The following is a 17,520-nucleotide window of genomic DNA, read 5'->3' as shown; positions in this document are numbered from 1 at the left end:
CTTCATTTTGCATCTCTGTCCTATATTAACTTCAACTTTGTGACCTGCTCAGCTCTGCATGCAGGCGTATTAGTCATAAGGAATATTCATCTAACAACTGGTAATACAAGTTTATTAGCCCTAAACTTACCTAACCTATTTTGTCCAATTCAAGATTTGCAGGGACATTTACAGCATCCTGATCCAGACCCCTGGAGTGGTGCCTAGAATCCTTCCGTCACTGCCCTACACCTTCCAGGGCCACTGGAGCCTTGCAGACACATCCCCCTGCCCTGAGACTGCCCCCCTTGGCAGGAGCACCCATCCCATGGGAACCGAATTGTCCTTTCTAGGATCACTGGTCTGATCAATAAACATCTTGAGCAGCAAATGGAGACTGTCCCCTCAAGTGATAAGGACCTCTCCAGAGCCACCTTACAGAACCAGAACTGGGATAATGATCAATCAGACCATAGTCTGACCTGACTGTTTAATTATGCATTACCTCTCATCCCCCCACAATTCTTTCTCTGTTTAAACCTGAAGCTCGTGTCAGCACCCAGAAGACAAAACCGAGACACTTGATCTCACTTTGTCTTTCCAATGGGGCCATATTGATTAAAACTCCTTTCCTGCTTTTCACTGTTACCATTTTGCTTGTTTTAGGGGGCAAGTGGCAGGACCTGGATGATTGGAACCCCTGAGTCTGGCCTCTGGCCTATGACTTCTGTAACAGACATAGCAGGGACACACAGTTGGAAGTCCCCAGATTTCTACTCTCCTTACAGCCTGGTGCCCCAGGGCGACACTCCCCACCTCCCGGTCCCTGTGGGGCACGCACATCCAGGAGCTCCAGCTTCCTCTCCACCTTGCTCTGGAGCTCTCCCACCATCTGGAAGAAGGTCGGGTTCACCAGGCTCTCCGCCTCTTCCTCGGTGAAGGACTTGCAGTCCAGCAGCTGCTTCTGGAGTGAGGGAGATCAAGGTGACCTGGCTTAGGGCGGCAGACCTCCCGCACCCCCCCCCCCCCCCGCAAGGCAGAACTGCATCCTACAGGGGCCCCATGGGCTGCAAATCAGACGTGGGCTCCCTCTGTTGGGTGACAGAGAAAAACTGTCAGGGGTGCAAAGGGGGCAGCAGGTGGGGTCCTCAGGGCTTGGGTGCTCTTCAAAATAACTAAGCTTTTCTTTCACCTAAACTTACCAAGGAGGGAAGATGGGGATTTTTGTTATTGTTGTTGTTGTTTCTTATCCATTGATTACTATTTAGATTATTTAAAGCATTTAAACATGGAAATTCCAAGGAGAAATGATCAAGAACAGTTCCTCTCACAATAGAACGTATGTTTTCAGATTCTTTAGGTATTGGCTCCCTGGAGTTGGTGGCATCGAAATGCAAACTTCAATGACCATTGTTCTTTTTTATTATCTGATTCTAGTTTAAACTTCTTTCTTTCTCCTCTGCCTGGAATAAATTCTGTTGCATAAAAGGATACTCAAAAAGGGGATATTTTTGCGAAATATTTCCCCTACCTCAGAAAACCAGTCACTGGCCTGAAGAGATTGGGGAGTGAACTCACTGTCTCACCTTGTCTTGAAATATGCGTGGCCTGGGAAAAAGACGGGGCAGCACTCTCTTATGAAAGGGACATTGCAATAACCCCCAAGGTGCAACCTCCAATAATGAACAGATCTTGTGCTACTAGGGACGCGGTCAAGGGTAAAGCAGGAGGTGGCCTGAAAGCTCACAACTCCAGCTCACATGGGCTTCCTGGAGAAGATGGCGCCAAGCTAAGCCCTAAGGGATGGCAGGGACAGCTGGGGAGTTCAGGCAGAGGGAACGGCATCAGAATGCTCAGAGGTGAGTGGGTACCTGGGACTGGGAGGAAGGAACAAGAGCCTAGATCAAGGCTGAAGGTGTGGGGGAGGGGTGAGAAGGCTAAGGAGGGACACATCAGGCCCCAGCATCAGCACACGTAGTTCCTCTTCCCAGGGCTGCAGAAAGAGGTGCCCACCTTGCATTTCTGCACACAGGCCAGGCACTCCTGCCAGCTCTTCTCGTACAGCAAGCGGATCCGCATCATGCGGTCCATGTGGTAGTTGTCTCCACGTGCAGAAAACAAAATAGGTCAGTCATTCTTCCAGGAGGAAGAGGGAAATGAAGAGAGTCCCCTCTGCACACAGGGAGGCAGCTCTCTGCAGCTGTAAAGCTGATTTAGGTGCAGATTGGCAGGTGGTCCCAATTCAGATCAGGGGCTGGTATCTCTGTCTTCAAGAGTTCCTAGGACCTCACATGAGGAGCTCATGTCTATGTGTTCTGAATGCATGTGACAGAGAGTCCTTCTCTATCACTGGAGGACAATGACACCACTGACCTCACTGGGCTGCTGTGAGCCTCAAAGGAAATGGTCAAATTATTATAGATCATCTACAGTGAGGCTTGACAAACTTTTTCCACAAACGACTAGAGAGTAAATAGTTTTATTGCTGCCATTCTGAGGTTTCTGCTGTCACAGCACAAAAGCAGTCAGACACAGCAAGCTGACAAAAGAGCATGACTGTGTCCCAATGAAACTTATTAAGAAACAGGCAGCCCGCCCTTGGGCTGTAGTGTGGTGACCCTTGTTCTAGAGCATTTTAGAACATTCCCATTTATGGCTGAGTACCTCTGGGTCTGCCAGGAACCCAATCTCGACTGGATGTCAGTCCCAGGAGGGAGGGGCCATTATTATTCCTCTTAAAATTCCCATTTTACAGAGGAGGACCGTGAGGACACAGGAGGCCTGGACTTCCTGAACACAGTTGGGATGGAGCAGTGCTGGCCGTTAGCCTCACTTTCTAACACTCCCAGGAGCTGCTGTCAGAGGTGATCATGGGAGCTATCTCTATTCTCCATGTTTGGATCAGGGGCCAGGGGTCAGAGTATGGTGCATGGAGGCTGTGGGAGGGGCAGTGAGTCCAGAAGGTCCTGGGAAGGGTGGAGGGGGCTTTCAGGTCATCAGAGTACACTATTCCCTTCCCTCCTTCCCAGGATGGAGGTGCCACCCACTTCCTCTCAGATTAATGACCGAGTGGTAGAGCTACGACAAAGCCACTAGTTGAAGAGAGTTCCAGAGAGACCTGAGAGATTCCCACAAACTTCACTCACCGAGTTCCTGGTTCAGGGCGTTGAGAGAAGAATGCCACTCAGTCAGCTGAGCCATGTTGTAATTGGGGGGCAGGAGGTCACTGGCGAGGGAAGTAGGACAAGTCAGCTTTGCACACTAAAAGGCCTTCTGCAACAATGGGTAGTGTCTTTGAAAGATGTATTATCAACTGAATACTGAAGGGACAAAGGACCTGCTGGGGACTTCCTGGTACCCAAAACCTAACTTACACAAAGGTCTTTTAATGTTAATATGAGTTTCTTTCTTAGAAAATGAAGTTGAATTTTCCCAGTGAGGGAAAAAAAAAAAACCAACTAAAACTGTTCACATGACTTGACCAAGGAAGCCTGCCTCTAGGAACCTAATGTGGGTTAACAATATAAAAACCTACAAAGTTTATGCATTAAGATTAAGCCTTAAGTTTTGCATCAATTAAACAGTAGTACTTATAAAAACCTATAATAATGATTTTTCTAAAAAAATCTTCATACTCAACAGTGGGAAACCATCTAAAAAAACCTGTGAATCCTCCTGTAAAGTCTAAAGCTAGTGTGGCAGATTGAACCACCCCCCCCCAGCATGTTGTTTGCTCCTCCCCTTGGGAGGTAGAGCCTCCTTCTGCAGCCCCAAAATCTGGGCCTGTCTGGATTGGCTTTGGCCAATGGGATGATCAGCAAACAGAACAGGAAGAGGTTGAGGAAGGGCTGTACCCATGTTTGCCCTCTGTTGCTGTGGTGACAACTTTAGGGGAAACTTGGTGAGTAAGGATTAGAAATCCTGTGCACTGTCATTGAAACTTTTCTGTTAAGCTAACATGACTCCAAAATACAAATTTTATTTTTTTGAATGATTATTTCTAAATAATGTGCACATGTATTTTATTGGGGCCAAGAAAATCCATGGGGCTCCCCCCAGGCCTTTGGATAACTCCTTCTGGAGACCCTGGAGAATCTCAGCTAGATGTCCTCCCTCTGTCATCAGGGCCACATGCCTCCCCCAGGGCTGTGTGTGCAGCGGTGAGGACCCCCCCCACCCCAGGCTTTGGGGGGCTCTGGAGGAAGGGCCTGCAGCTATGGGTTGGGATGGGGTTTGGGACTCTCCATGCTGCCTACAAGGCAGTTCCTTGGGACAGCTTCTGTAGGGGGCACAGGGGTCATCTACAGTTTACTTTCAAGTCCCCCTTGCACAGATGGACCACAAACCAAGCCTTCCCTGCTGATGTTCACTGAGATTCTGTGACAAAGACTTTGCCACTTTCCTTAGACTTGTGTGCTCAAGCCTGGCATTTGCTGTCACACTTCTGGACACTTGAATCATGTCCTGACCTCACTTGTCTATGTACCCTCTCTGTGAAGGACCCACTTGGTCCTGCCACCACCCACACTGCATCTGATTTATAGAGTTGCCCCCACTCCTTGCAGGCGAGGTCAAGCGGCCCAGTTCCACCTGCAGACATGGCCATTACACAGTGCCCCTGAGCTGCAGCCAGGAGTGTCCATGGATACTTCTTCCCCCATGTGTTGGGTCCCATCTCTGCCCTCCAGACAGGTAGCCAGACAGCCCCACAACTGCAGCCTGTGGGAGAGGTTTGGCAGGGCTGAGGGGGAAGCAGCCTGGAAATCTCCCTGGATTTTGTTTTCGAATGCCTAAGTTCTTAGGAGAGCCCACACATGGGACAAGTGTTTGAGGGGTGTGAGCCTGGGGGTCAAGGTTGTGCTGGGAACCAGCTGTCTTCTCCACTCAACAGAAAAGGGCGGGGGCAAGTGCAGGCACAGCAGGGCTGAAGGGTGCCTGGCAATGGCAACCTGGTGGCAATGTGGGGACAGCCTCAAGACCCAAGGCCCTGGAGAGAAAAGCTGCCCGAGCATGAGGGCTCAGGAGACAGCAAAATCCAACTGTCTGGAGGCAGGAGAGGCCCAGCAGCATCTGGGGGGACCTGGACCGAGGACCATTCACCCCAACACTAGCCCTGGAACTGCACGAGATTCTAGAATTCAAGGGATGGGACCCCAAACCAAGTTTTCCCTAACTTAAAGAACCAGGGCTCAGAATCAGAACTAAGTTAAATTATAGAAAACAACACAATCACTTTTGCTGGCTCTGGGATTTGTATCCACCTTATCGACTTTACACCTGGATCAAAATGTAGCTGCACGTGGGGCAGGAGCCATCTTCCTGGAGGAAATCCTCTGGCTCAAGCCCAGTGCGGTCCTAAAGTCATTTACGTCCTAGGAAACTTAGGAGCTAGGGAGAGGAGACTAGAAGAACTTGTGTCCCATGACTACCAGGGCAGGAGGGGTGACTGAAGAGCCCAGGAAGTGGGGGAACCTTTTCCCCACATCAAAGTCTCCACTCTGCAGGACCCTGCAAGTTCCATCTTGCTTCTGATGGCAGAGGCCACAGACTCCCTGGAGAGTGGGCTTCTAGGATCTAGGACATTCAGTGGGCTGAACAGCTTTATTATTGGATCAGAGTTGGTGGATCCACATCTGGAGGGAGTGTCCACAGCCTCTAATGGGTCCCTATCTGATGGCTGTAGTCTCCTCACTGACTTCCAGGGCCTCCAGTGTAAGACTCTTCTGACCCAGGATTCCATACTGCCTCAGGTCAAGGTCCAACCAGTTACCCTGGCTCCCCAGGCCTTCATGCCCTGCTCCTCCCTCACTCCTGGACACTGCCTCCTGTCAAGCTCTTTGGCATGGCCACCCAGAGCTGCTTTCTGCAGCAAATGGGCTGTGTTCACTCTTGCCATGAGGCTGGGCTCCCCCGGTACATGTATCCAGCTGGCCAGTACCAAAGAACCAGGAAATGGCCTGTTCTGGAGGACCTGCTAAGGACAGGCTAAGGACCATACTATCTCCCCACCGGACACCCAAAGGTGCCATTCCAAGTGACCCCTCCCTCCAGGCTCTACCAGATGGTGCAGAGGTGTTTCAGCCGCTTTTGCTGCAGGACCTCCTGGGTGGTCAGCATTTCCTCCAGCTCCTTCTTCACCACCGGAGGAGACTGGATATCCTCACTGGCCATGAACTCTCTGGGCAGCCAGACAGGTTGGCACCATGGAGAAGAGGAGAGAGAGGAGGGGAGGCCGGGGCGAGAAGGGAAGAGACTCATGGCAAGAACACGCAGAGCCCAGCACCCTGCCCTTCCCTGCCCACCTCAGCCTCCCCTCTGGGACACTGAGGAGTGGAGGAAGTCAGCGGGAGGAGAAAGGCGGGCAGGGATGCCACTGAAGTTCTGCCACCAACAGCATAGGATCAGCAAGTTTGTCTGTTGGGAATCCTGCTCTGTGACCTCGGGCAAGTCCCTGCCCATCTCTGTCCCAAGCCCAGTATCCCAAGTTATGAATAATAAGGAAAATTGGGAAGTGTACAGAAATCGGGCGAATGTTTTCCAACAATTCGTGCTGAGCTCAGAAAATGCTCACAAAATAATGTTCACGAGAAAGTAAGCTCTAAAGCTGCGTATGCTACACGGGTCTAAAAATGCTGGGAGAAACTGTGCCCAGGTATGAGCTGTGCTCCTCACTGTGGGGCGGGATTAGTGGGGGAGGGGGGCTTAAATTTCTTCTTAATATCTTTACTCTTAACTTTTTGAGAAGCACTTCTAAACAATGACGAAATGGGCGGGAGCTGCCGCCAGCCTGTGGGCCCCTGTGAGCTGGGGAAGAGCAGCTTCGCCAACCTGAAGCTCTCCATCAGGGTCTCCTTCTTGAGAGCCTTCCAGGTGTCCACCAGGCACTGCCAGCGGTAGCGGCTGTCAAGCTCCTTCTGCAGGGTGGCCTCCATCAGGTTCAGGGACAGTTGGGCGATGGCCCTCTGGTTGCCCAGCAGGGCATAGTTCATGACCTGTGGTCACAGGCAGGCAAGGCACGGGTAGGATGGAACACTCTCAGGTCAGAGCAAGTCTCAGTTAAAGGGACAGGGAGAGGTGAGAGGGGACCGGGGAGGTGCAGGCCAGGCCTGAGTGGGGCAGGGCGGGTCTGAGTACCACCAAGGTGTCAGCAGGCAAGGAAGCAGCCACAGACAGTGACAGGGATCTTCCTTGAAGCCTTAACCATGAACTTCAACCCAGCTTTCAGAACACATTGGATTGTTTGTTAAAGAAGGTGGAAGGAGTGGGTGCTCTAGTGGGCTGTAAGTGGTCACTGCTTTTCACAAATTTATTCCAAAAGCAGAGTGCTCTTGCCATCAGGAACAAGCCACGTGTGGCTGCTTTGAGAACAGGGACCCACGAAGCAGGAGTCAGAACGTTCTTTGGTGATTCTCCAAGTGATTCTCACTTGGGTGCCTTGGCACGGGAGTAGGGACAAGCCTTCACTATGTGGCACTCTTCAGCCCTTTGGCAGCCCTATCCCTCAAATGAGAGTAGCTTCCCCCATTCCTCCCAGGCACAAGTAGAGTCCCAGATGCCGCCACACATTTCCCAAAGCCTTCTAGGGAGGTGAGGCTCTACCAGGCTCAATGGGCAAAAGCCATCGCTGCTTTTTGGTGGAGCTCATCCCCAGGCCTGCAGTTACGCTGTGGGGATAGAGCTATTTACAGCACGGGGATTTTGTGAAATTAGATGAAATAAATGCATACAGAGCAAGCAGCGGACACTGGCTGTTACAGTGAGAAGAACAAGCACAGGAACTCATGCATGATCTGGACACGGAAGACTCCAACTCTCCTGACGCACATCGTATCTAAAATTTAGGAGCTGCTCACTTATCAAAGAAAGCTACCACCACTGAACTCTCCTGCAGCATCCCAAGTAATTATCCCCAAAGTCCTGGCATTAAGTAATGTTATGCCCATTTTATGGATGAGGATCTTTTGGGCACAGGGCCTGAGCCATTTCAGGAGCTTCCATAACGGGCAGTGGAGAGGGAAGTCTGTGTCCCTTCTTCTTGTGCTTTGTCCAGGGCACTAGAGATAGGAGCCAGGCTGGACCCATCTGTGATTCTGAACAGGGGCTCTCTTCAGGATGCTGTGCTGCCTGGAGACTGTTATCTGGCAAGCCCAGGAAACCCACAGTAGCAAAATGTACCTCTGGGCAGCCAGAAGAAGAGACCTTGGGCTTTTCTCTGACTTTGGAGACACCATGAACAACCCTGAATTGCTTATTTCCCACCACCAAGGGCAGCAGCTGAGGCCTCCGGGGGTGAGGGGCCAGAGTTAAGAGGTAAGCATGGTTGAGCAACAGACACTGCTGCTGGCGAGGAAGAGGACAGGCGACCGCTGGAAAAACCAAACAGCAGGTTGGGGTTGCTCCTGAGGGTGGAGATGGCTCTGGGACCACGACATCCCAAGATGATGACTCTATAGTGTGGCCCCCATGCCACTGCACACTGTGGCTCAAACTCGGCCCAGAAAGTGCCAGCTAGAATCTTCAGAGCTCAAAATCATGGCCCAAGTGAGGCGTGCCTGCTTTAAGATGGTAGGGAAACAGAAAATGTACTTCACAAAGGTTTCCATGAAAGTGCTTACAATCACAGAGCCTCAATTCCCATCGCAAGCAGCCCACCTGCATGACTTGGAAATGTCACAGACGAGAGCCCCACCACTCCTGAGGCACAAAGCTTGGGGAGCTGGGGTCCTGATCCTTCTCCCATGGGCTGGTTTCCACCTGGGAAACCCACTCACCGTGGCCTCCTTATCTATGAGCCTGTACACGTCGGGCTGCATGAGGTAGGACGTTCTCTCTATGATTTCCACATATTTCTTCAACACACTCTTCAGCTGGAGAGGACAAGGTGCCAGTTAGTGACTCCCACTTCCCTGAGCACTAACAGAAAAGGGAAGGACGGCCCTTAAACCCTGCAAGTGAGCGTCACCAAGGAGCCTATTTGCTGCCAACTTACCTTATCGCCTCTGGAGACTTCGAGGGACAGCAGCACTTCGTCCAGTGCCTTAATCTCCTGTTTCTGGAGCACGAACACATGGGCCACCTCATCCCACAGTTCCAACAGGGTCTGCACAAGGAGCTGGAGTCAGGCTGGGGGCTGCAGAGTGGGGCAGGGGGAGACCCAGCTACAAAGGGACCCCTACTTGCATGGTGTAGTCCTCAAGGCTGTTGTCATTCTCTATCTTTTTGAAGAGATGGTTGATGTTTTTGTCAAACTCGGACAGCTTGTTCAAAAACAGTTTCCCTGTCTCTAAGATCGGCGGTTCCATTTCCTGCAACAGGCCAGGAGGGTGACAGCATCAACATCCCCCAGGGATGAAAGGACAGTTCTTGTAATGAGGGGTGCCAAGCACAGTCCCATCTCACAAATGATCATGACTGCCTGGTCCTGAGGGGTTGGGGGTTATAATTAACTCATGCACACAGGACTATGGCACCACGCGGTTCATCAGGCGCTCTGCCAGTGCTCAGGCCACCTTCTCATCACGGCTGGTGAGGTGGGTGCTGACATCAGGCCTGGCCCAAGGCTGGCACTCACCAAACGTGAACTGAGGAAGGACCAAATGAAAGAATGCCAAATTTACTTCAAGCAGGGAAACCAAGGCTCATGGAGCACGTGGTGAAAGCAGCACTGGCATCGAGGTGGGTTGTTCTGAGAACATGGCTGGTGGAGTGTCATGGTTGAGGTGTGCTGTTCCTCAAAAGCTCACGTGTGAGATAACGCAAGAAGGTTTGAAAGAGAAATTGGTTATAGCCTTAACCTAATCAGTGAATCGATTCCTGATGGGATTAACTGAGTGGTGACCGGAGGCAGGTGGGGGGTGGCTGGAGGAGGTAGTTCATTGAGGACGTGGCTGTGGGGTATATGTATATTTTGTATCTGGAGAGTGGAGTCTCTCTGCTTCTGAGCATCCTGTGAGCTGCTTTCCTCTGTCCCACTCTTCCACCATGATATCCTGCCTCACCTTGAGCCAGCAAGGAAAGGAGCTGCCCTTTTATGGACTAAGACCTCTGAAACTATGAACTCTTAAATAAACTTTCCCTCCCCTAAAATTGTGGGTCTTTTAGTCACAGCAGCGAAAAAGATGACTGAAAGAGGGAGCCTGTTTTTTGTGTTTTGGGGACAGTCAGTATTCAGAATTCAGGATAGGGTAACATGAATCAGAGAAGACTCAGGGAGATGGGAGTGAGTGGAAACCCGGGGCTGAGAGAGGAATCAGAAGAGCAAAAGTGTCATGCATGGTGGCACAGGCCTGTAATCCCAGCAGCTAGGGAGGCTGAGGCAGGAGGATCGTGAGTTCAAAGCCAGCCTCAGCAAAAGTGAGGTGCTAAGCAACTCAGTGAGACCTTGTCTTTAAATAAAATGCAAAATAGGGCTGGGGTTGTGGCTCAGTGGTCAAGTGCTCTTGAGTTCAATCCCTGATACTACCCAAAAAGGGGTGGGGGCAAAGGCTGGGATCATTTCAGGAACATTCCAGGCACCAGTGTGGTCTGGAGAGGAACAGGAGCCCAGAGTGGAAGTGTATCGGGGCGAGCAGCGGTGGGCTGTCAGTGAGGGCACACCAATCGGGTCTCTCATCAACAGGTCTAAGTGAACACAGACCTGGAGAGCAGTTCCAATTTGGTCCCTTATGTGCTATGTAATGCAAGCTCTCTTTTACTTTAAAATGCAGTAGTGGGGATTTTCCAAGAGTTGAGAGCTCACAACAGGCACTCCTACCAAGTCACTCACCCATGGCCACTATGAGTCCATCTACTTCTGTGTCTTGCTGAGCCACTGAAGACCTCCCAGCTGGGGAGGGGGAGGGAGGTCAAATCTGCCTAGGAAGTGCCACTGGAACAGAAGAGGAGAGGGGGTGCCGGGTCTCACCCTGGTGATTTCTGCAATCTCCTCCTGAAAGTTGGCCAGAGCCTTCTCATAGTTCCTCTTTTTCTGTGCCTGTCGCCTTTGAAGGGTGATGGTGCTGGTCTCCTTGGAAACTGTGGAGCCACAACAGAGGTGAGGAGACTGCCGCAGAGCTCCAGGGAGAGCGAAGCGCTCCTAGGCAGACTGAGCACCTGCACTGCCAGGCTTGGGTTCAGAAAGTGGACCCCAAAGCCAGCCCAGCAGTACGGCTGAGGCTTAAGCAAGAAGAAACATGAAGGGGATCCATGAATGCTTCAGGGAACAAGGTCTCAGGCTTCCTGGGGGCGGGGGTGTGGCTCAGTGGCGGAGTGCCTGCCTAGCATGCACGAGGCCCTGGGTTTGATCTCTGCACCATTAAATAGATAGATAAATGAATGAATGAATAAATAAATAATCTGGCAAAGTTCCCAAATGATAAGGTACCTTTTTTTTTAAGTTTTAAAGGCACAAATACATATAAGATGTTTTTTTAAATTTCAATGGGGTTATATCCTGAGAAACCTACATATGTTGAAAACATTCCAGGTCAATGATGCATTTAAAGCATACTGAACATCATGACTTAACCTGGCCTACCTTAAATGTGCTCAGAACATTTTATCTTAGCCTTGGGTGAAATCATCTAATACAAAGCCTTTTTTATGAGAAAGTGTTGAATATCTCAGTTAATCTATTGAAATCTGTACTGAAAGTGAAAAGCAGAATGGTTGTATGGGTGTGCTTTTGAACTACTAGAAATTGAAACATTGAAAGTAAACCACAGTAAATCAGGGATTGTCTGTACAGATAATAATACCAAACATGCAAAGAGCACCATCCGCACAGCAGGCATAGATCTAACTCGATTACTATTCGGGGTGAAGCCAGGAGGTAAGTCCTATTACTAGGCTCCATTTGCAAGTCAGGAGACTCAGGCATGGGGGGTAAAGGGCTGAGCAGGGATCTGAACCTTCTGAACTCCTACCCCATGCTCCACTCTGCCCTGTATCTACCTGGGAATGGGCTAACAGGACAGAGAGCTGTCCTGGGTAGAGAAGGGGTGCTATTGTGGAAGGGCAGTTTTACTTTTTGCTTTATCTCCCTCCTTTTTTTTTTTTTTTTTTTGTTACAGTGAGCATCTGTTACTTTTTTAATCACAAAGACAAAGGGCTTCTATATTGAAATAGAGTCAAATTAAAACAATGTTGTAGGGAGGAAGAAAATGCGGCTTGGGACATGCTACCATGAAATCACAGCAAGCAAGGTGCCTCCTTTAGCCCAGATTTTCCTCAGCAAGTGCGCACCAGAGCCAGGGAGAACTCTTGGGGAAGATGCTCAGGGAATACCCTCTGGGTGACAGAGCAGAGGACCACAGTGCCATCACCAGGGGCTTCCAGAGAGGGGCTCCCAGGAGCCGCCCCCTGCCCAGGGACTCTGTCTTGCCCTCCAGGTGAACAGGGACTCACCGATGGTGTCCATGAGGCCCTGCACCTCTTGGGCAGCCATGGCTCCCTCGTTCTCTTGCACTTTTTCCTTCCTGGCTATTTCCTTTTCCCTGAGAGACAAGCAGAGGGGAGGAGTAGGCGCTGCCAGATCCCACCCAGGACAACTCTGGCACATGGGGGACTCCCCAGGGGGAGCCCAGGCAGCAACAATGGCCCGCGCCCACCCTGATTCCAGAGTTCCTTGAGAAGTGCCAAGTACCTTTGGCCAGCAGACGTTGTCGGACTCGACATGGGAACCTGGGTCCCACCCAGAGCCTACTTCAGCTCTGGTGGTACAAGGGTGGGTGCTGGACCTGAGCCATTTTCCACATAGGAAACTGGGGTCAGCAGGGGTGTGAGTGGCCCAAGAAACCTCCCGGCATGCATCATTTTCTCCTTGAGCAGCCCATTCTTTGGGCCAGCTGGAGTAATCCTTATCCTGTATTCTAGAACTGACCCCCATGACCCCACGGCCCCCGGGCTTGGGCCTGAGGAGAGAGCTGGACAGCTTGCTCAGCTGGAGAATATGATTGGCCCTGGTGGCAGGACAGGCCTGAGAGCCCTGACTCATAGGAAGAGTGGGAGCAACCAGGGAGGGTCGCCCAGAGACCAGGGGTTTCTGAGGAGAGAGTGGCTGCCAAAGGATCACCCAGAAGAGTTGACAGAAATACCCAGGTGACCTCTGCAAGAGTGGCTAGAGGAAGACCAGAGTGGGACTGCCGTAGGCTGAGGATATCTGGGCAGGCAGAGGCTCTTCCCAGACACTTGGCCTCCAGGGAAGGGTGGGGGAGGCAGGGACATGTGAGGACAGGAGGGAAGCAGTGGCTGAGACAGGCTTCCCTTCTAGGAAAGGGGACACTGTGTGCCAGGGTCAGTGAGAGACTGTGGGGTTGATGGTGTGGGGGAGGGAGAAAGCTGGAGAGGATGATGGCAGGAAGCCAGGCTCCCCTATCTGTTCTCCAGCTCCTGGGAGGTAGCCGGGGCAGCCCAGGAGACCAGGAAAGACGGGCCTGTGGCCTCTCTCCTCTGGTAGAAGGAGAACAGTGGGAGGGTGTGGCAGGGAAGAGGACCTGAGGGAGTGTGGCAGGTCAGGAGAGCTGCTGTGAGTCTCTGGGCTGCCCAGAGGGTCCAGGTGAGCTGGTTGCTGTATCTGGGAGCCTTCCCAACAGACGGGTGATTTTTTTTCCCTGCTGCTCTGGCTCAGGAAGAAAGGGGGGAGCTTTGCTGGGTGGGAAGAAGGATGAGGCTCGGGAAGCTGAGCTAGTGAGCTGGCCACTAGGCCAAGCTGGTTGCAGAGAAAGTGAAGGCAGAAGATATGGACAGAGGAGGGAGGGAGGGAAACATTTCTCAGAGGCAGGGAACAAGTGACCCCTGGGAGACTCTGGAATGTGGACTTCGTGGCCCTAGTCCTTTTGACAAGTTATAAACCCATCCTCTATTCCTGCCCAAGCTAAAGGGATCTGTGCTGTGGTCCTGTGTGTGCAGGACAGAGCTGGGCTTATCTGGCTGTCCCAGGAAGCCAGCACAGCACAATGCCAGCACCCCCATGAGAAGTGCCTTTCTGAAACCACCCTGCAGGTGCCAAGAGCTCCTGACTGATGTTGTATCTGGGACAACAGGTGACCCTAGGCTGAACCCTGGGAAGAAAGAACCCTGAGGAAAAAGAGGCAGGTATCAGGAGACACCTGGTTCTAGATGAGGTCAGCTGAGACTCCTGTGGGAGCTGGAGTCACAGTGAGGATGCCACATGGCCCTGGAGCAGAGGTGGAGCTTGGACAGGTCCCAGCTGCCTATGCCTCTGGATCTTTGCCAAGGCATCCGGCAGGGGATGTGGCTGCAAGAGGCTGGCCTCTTGTGTTGGCCTGAGTGGCCAGTAGAGCACCCATTGTAGGTAGTTAGGTGGCTGAGGCTCAGGTCAGGACAGAGAACTTGCCCTACAGGGAGTGAAAGAGACAAAGGCAGGTAGAGGAGACCAGACTGTCCAGCCTGAGTTCCAGGCCAGGGAAGGTGTTTATGACTGATGCCAAGCCTGAGGAGGCTCCTGCTGCATTCTCCCAAGAAGCCAGGAGAAAGATGGAGTCTTCCTTTCCTCTTTTCCCTAGTGGAGAAGTCCGAGCTTAGCTAACAGAAATGACATGTTTAGGAATCTCAAGTTTAACTTCCGAACTTGGCATTGCACAAGGAATGTGAGATGCCCCTGCCTCACATACTGCCCTCATCTCAGGTTACAGTGCCTCTCTGCACCTCCCTGCACACCCAGCACTCAGGCCAGAGACCTATCATCAGGCCCCCTGGGGTTCTGCCTCCAAAGACACCTGAAGTCCACCCCTATTCTCCCTCTCCCAACCACCACCAAAGTTACAAGGACAACTATGGGCCTTCCTCTCTGGCCTCCCTGCCTCTTTCCTGTAATTTCTCCCAACATGCTGCCCAAGGGACCTTGGACACACAAAATCAGCTACTCATTGCAATAAAATCCAACACCTGGACCATGGCCTGCTAGGCCTCTCTCAGCCCCACCTCTGCCCTCTCTCCAGGTCCACTCATCTTTTGCTTTCTAGAATGGGTCGAGACCATCCATTTCAGTGTCTTGCCCCCATCCTTCCCCTTCCTCACCCTCTGGTCTCAACTGAGGCTCCTCCTCAGAGAGCTTTCCTGAACCTGTCCCGAGGGAAGGCTTTCCCACCTTACTTATTTGTTTCTGTAGTGGCCTCCCGTTCCATGAAGGTGGGATCCTCCTCCCCAGCACCTGGCCTTAGGCACTCAACCATTACTGGGGAAGAGAGAAAGAAGCAATCCTTCCAAATAGGTGTTAATGCCTCCCTGATTCAGACAGGCACTGGAGACTTCCTTCCTCCCTCGCACTCATTTTGCGTGAGCTCTTCCTGAGTCTTTGAAGATGGGGTGCCCCAGTGTGTGTGTGTGTGTGTGTGTGTGTGTGTGTGTGTGGCCTGAGAGGCAGGACTTACTTGTAGAGAACGGGGTTTTCTGTAACCCCGTCGTTGGGAAGGCTGTGCACCCACTTCCGCTGCCGAGAAGACATCATCTCCCCTTCAGGAATCTCCACCTTTTTCATCATGGGTATCAAGCCACTCTTTGGGGTCGCAGAACGTTCCACAGACCGCTTTCTGGAGGCTGCCAGGGACTGGACCAGCTGCACCTGAATCCATGGAAGCCCACAGATGAGGGAAGTAGTCAGAGCTGCAGACCCCTCAGCACCATCAGGGTGACCGTGCCTACCTTAGAAGGACCCCTGGGAACTGCCACAAGGAAGGCCTGGAGGCTCCAGACCCCTGCAAACCCTGTACAGGAGGGCTCTCCTCCTCCTCAATAGCCACCCAGCCACTTCAGGGAAGGCTCGCTTTAAGGAATTAAAATAAGGCACAAGATGCACATCTCAGCCTTTTTAAAATCATCACCATAAATTAGAAAAACAAAACTCTCCAATAGGAGGAGACTGGTTAAGTAAATATGGTACGTCCCTTTGATGGACTGTTAGGTGTTTATTAAAGATAAGACTTAGAAAGGATTTTTTTGGTCACACGAGGAAATGCTTATGATTATAGTTAAACATATTAATTAAGAGCATAAATTTAAAATTATAACCAAATTACATGATTTCAAGTTTTAAAGTGAATAGCATTTAAAATGAATAGGGGTTGTGGCTCAGTGGTAGAGCGCTTGCCTCACACATGTGAGGCACTGGGTTTGATTCTCAGCTCTGCATATAAATAAATAAAATAAAGGCCCATTGACATCTAAAAAATATTTTTAAAAAAATGAATGGTAAGATGGGAGGGAGGATGTCACATGTTAAGAATGGCATATTGCTTACAGGGAGCAGTGGTTTTTTTGTTTTGTTTTGTTTTGTTTTTTTGTATACCTGTAACTTACAAAGGTTCTACAGAGAGCATCATTTAGGGCTCAAATTAGGAATGAAAATCCCATTTAAATAATTTTGAAGGAAGGGTTGGAAGTCTGTGGGCTTCTCCTCAGGTCTTGTTTGGTCTGTGCATTGCATTGGAGAGGACACACAATTTGGTCAGCTGGTGCCATCATCCAGAGGCCTTGACTTTGTCACTATATGAGAGGTTTCTGAGTAGTGAGGCAACTTCTAGGAACCACTGAGGTTCAGGAATGACTTGGATTTGGGAACTGGTCTGTGAGATACTGTTGCAGAGAAAGCAGGTGTCAAAACACTCACACAGAATGAAACCCAGTCTCTAAATAAAATTCTTTTATGCATGAGAAAAGGTTCCAGAGTACTGAACAGTTAATTCAGACTATTTCTGCGTCATTTAAATTTACATTTTTATTATTTTTATCTTTCCCAATTTTCAAGAATAGATATCCCATGCATACATGCATACGATAAGAATTTTTAAAAAAATCTGTTTCAAAGCCCTAATTCATTAGACTCCCAAGCAGGAAAGCCCTTAAAGGAAGAGAAATTTGGAGGGGAGCAGAGGGAAGTTTGGAGGAACAGAGAGAAGAGGGCTGTGAAAAGAGGAAGGGCAGGTCCTACCTCGGCCTGGAAGATCTGATGGTAGACTTTGCCGCTCTGAACCTGGGTCACCTTCCCCACTGACGACATGGTGGCTGCTGGCGGGACGCCCCTGCCGGGAAGCCGTCGTCCTGGAAACGTGCGCTTGGTGTCAACTCCCACGCCCGCCCCAAGTGCACGTCGTGATTGCACCTCGAGGGTCGAGGGCAGCTCGGGGGTTTAAATATTAAACAAAACAGAGAGGGGACGGGGCAAGGAGCGGCAATGAGGGGCCCAGACGCTCCCGGTAGCGCAAGGGGCCAATCCCACAGGGCCTTGGGGACAAGAAAAGTTCGGGGTTACAGCTTGCGCTTCACCCTGTGGAGATTTTCCGGGAAAAGTCAACGCGCCAAGGTGTCTGCTGGGGCTGGGACCCCAAAGCCAGGGTTCCTTAGGTCCAGGACCCTACCCTAGCCTCCAGGAGCCGCGGTGACCACGACCTAAAGGCCTGATTCTGGCCACACTAATTAAGTGCCTACTCTGTGCCCAGAAGACCCAGCCGGGTCCTCCCGCTCCCCTTCAGAGACCCCCAAGCGGCCCGGGCAGCCCCTGAACGTCTCCCTGAGCCCAGATTGCAAAGAGGCCCTGTCCCGGGG

General features: G+C 51.2%; 1 protein-coding gene across 1 annotated transcript in view; it reads right to left on the bottom strand.

The window, feature by feature from the left end:
* The window catches only part of Ccdc180 (coiled-coil domain containing 180), a 60,950-nt gene extending 43,957 nt beyond the window's left edge, over window positions 1–16,993 (bottom strand). The window contains exons 1-12 of the mRNA XM_077797926.1: window positions 16,907–16,993; window positions 15,351–15,541; window positions 12,364–12,452; window positions 10,883–10,992; window positions 9,156–9,284; window positions 8,969–9,079; window positions 8,751–8,846; window positions 6,808–6,971; window positions 6,038–6,157; window positions 3,126–3,205; window positions 1,993–2,081; window positions 821–943 (exon numbers count right to left, since the gene is read on the bottom strand). Coding sequence (XP_077654052.1) covers window positions 821–943; window positions 1,993–2,081; window positions 3,126–3,205; window positions 6,038–6,157; window positions 6,808–6,971; window positions 8,751–8,846; window positions 8,969–9,079; window positions 9,156–9,284; window positions 10,883–10,992; window positions 12,364–12,452; window positions 15,351–15,541; window positions 16,907–16,975 — 1,371 coding nt within the window. The 5' untranslated portion in view covers window positions 16,976–16,993. The remainder of the gene's footprint in view (window positions 1–820; window positions 944–1,992; window positions 2,082–3,125; window positions 3,206–6,037; window positions 6,158–6,807; window positions 6,972–8,750; window positions 8,847–8,968; window positions 9,080–9,155; window positions 9,285–10,882; window positions 10,993–12,363; window positions 12,453–15,350; window positions 15,542–16,906) is intronic.
* Window positions 16,994–17,520: the final 527 nt, after the last annotated feature.

Source organism: Urocitellus parryii, chromosome 4 (assembly GCF_045843805.1).
Source record: "Urocitellus parryii isolate mUroPar1 chromosome 4, mUroPar1.hap1, whole genome shotgun sequence".
NCBI lineage: Eukaryota > Metazoa > Chordata > Mammalia > Rodentia > Sciuridae > Urocitellus > Urocitellus parryii.
Note: the sequence above shows the minus strand (reverse complement) of the source record. Positions and strands in the feature narration are given on the sequence as shown.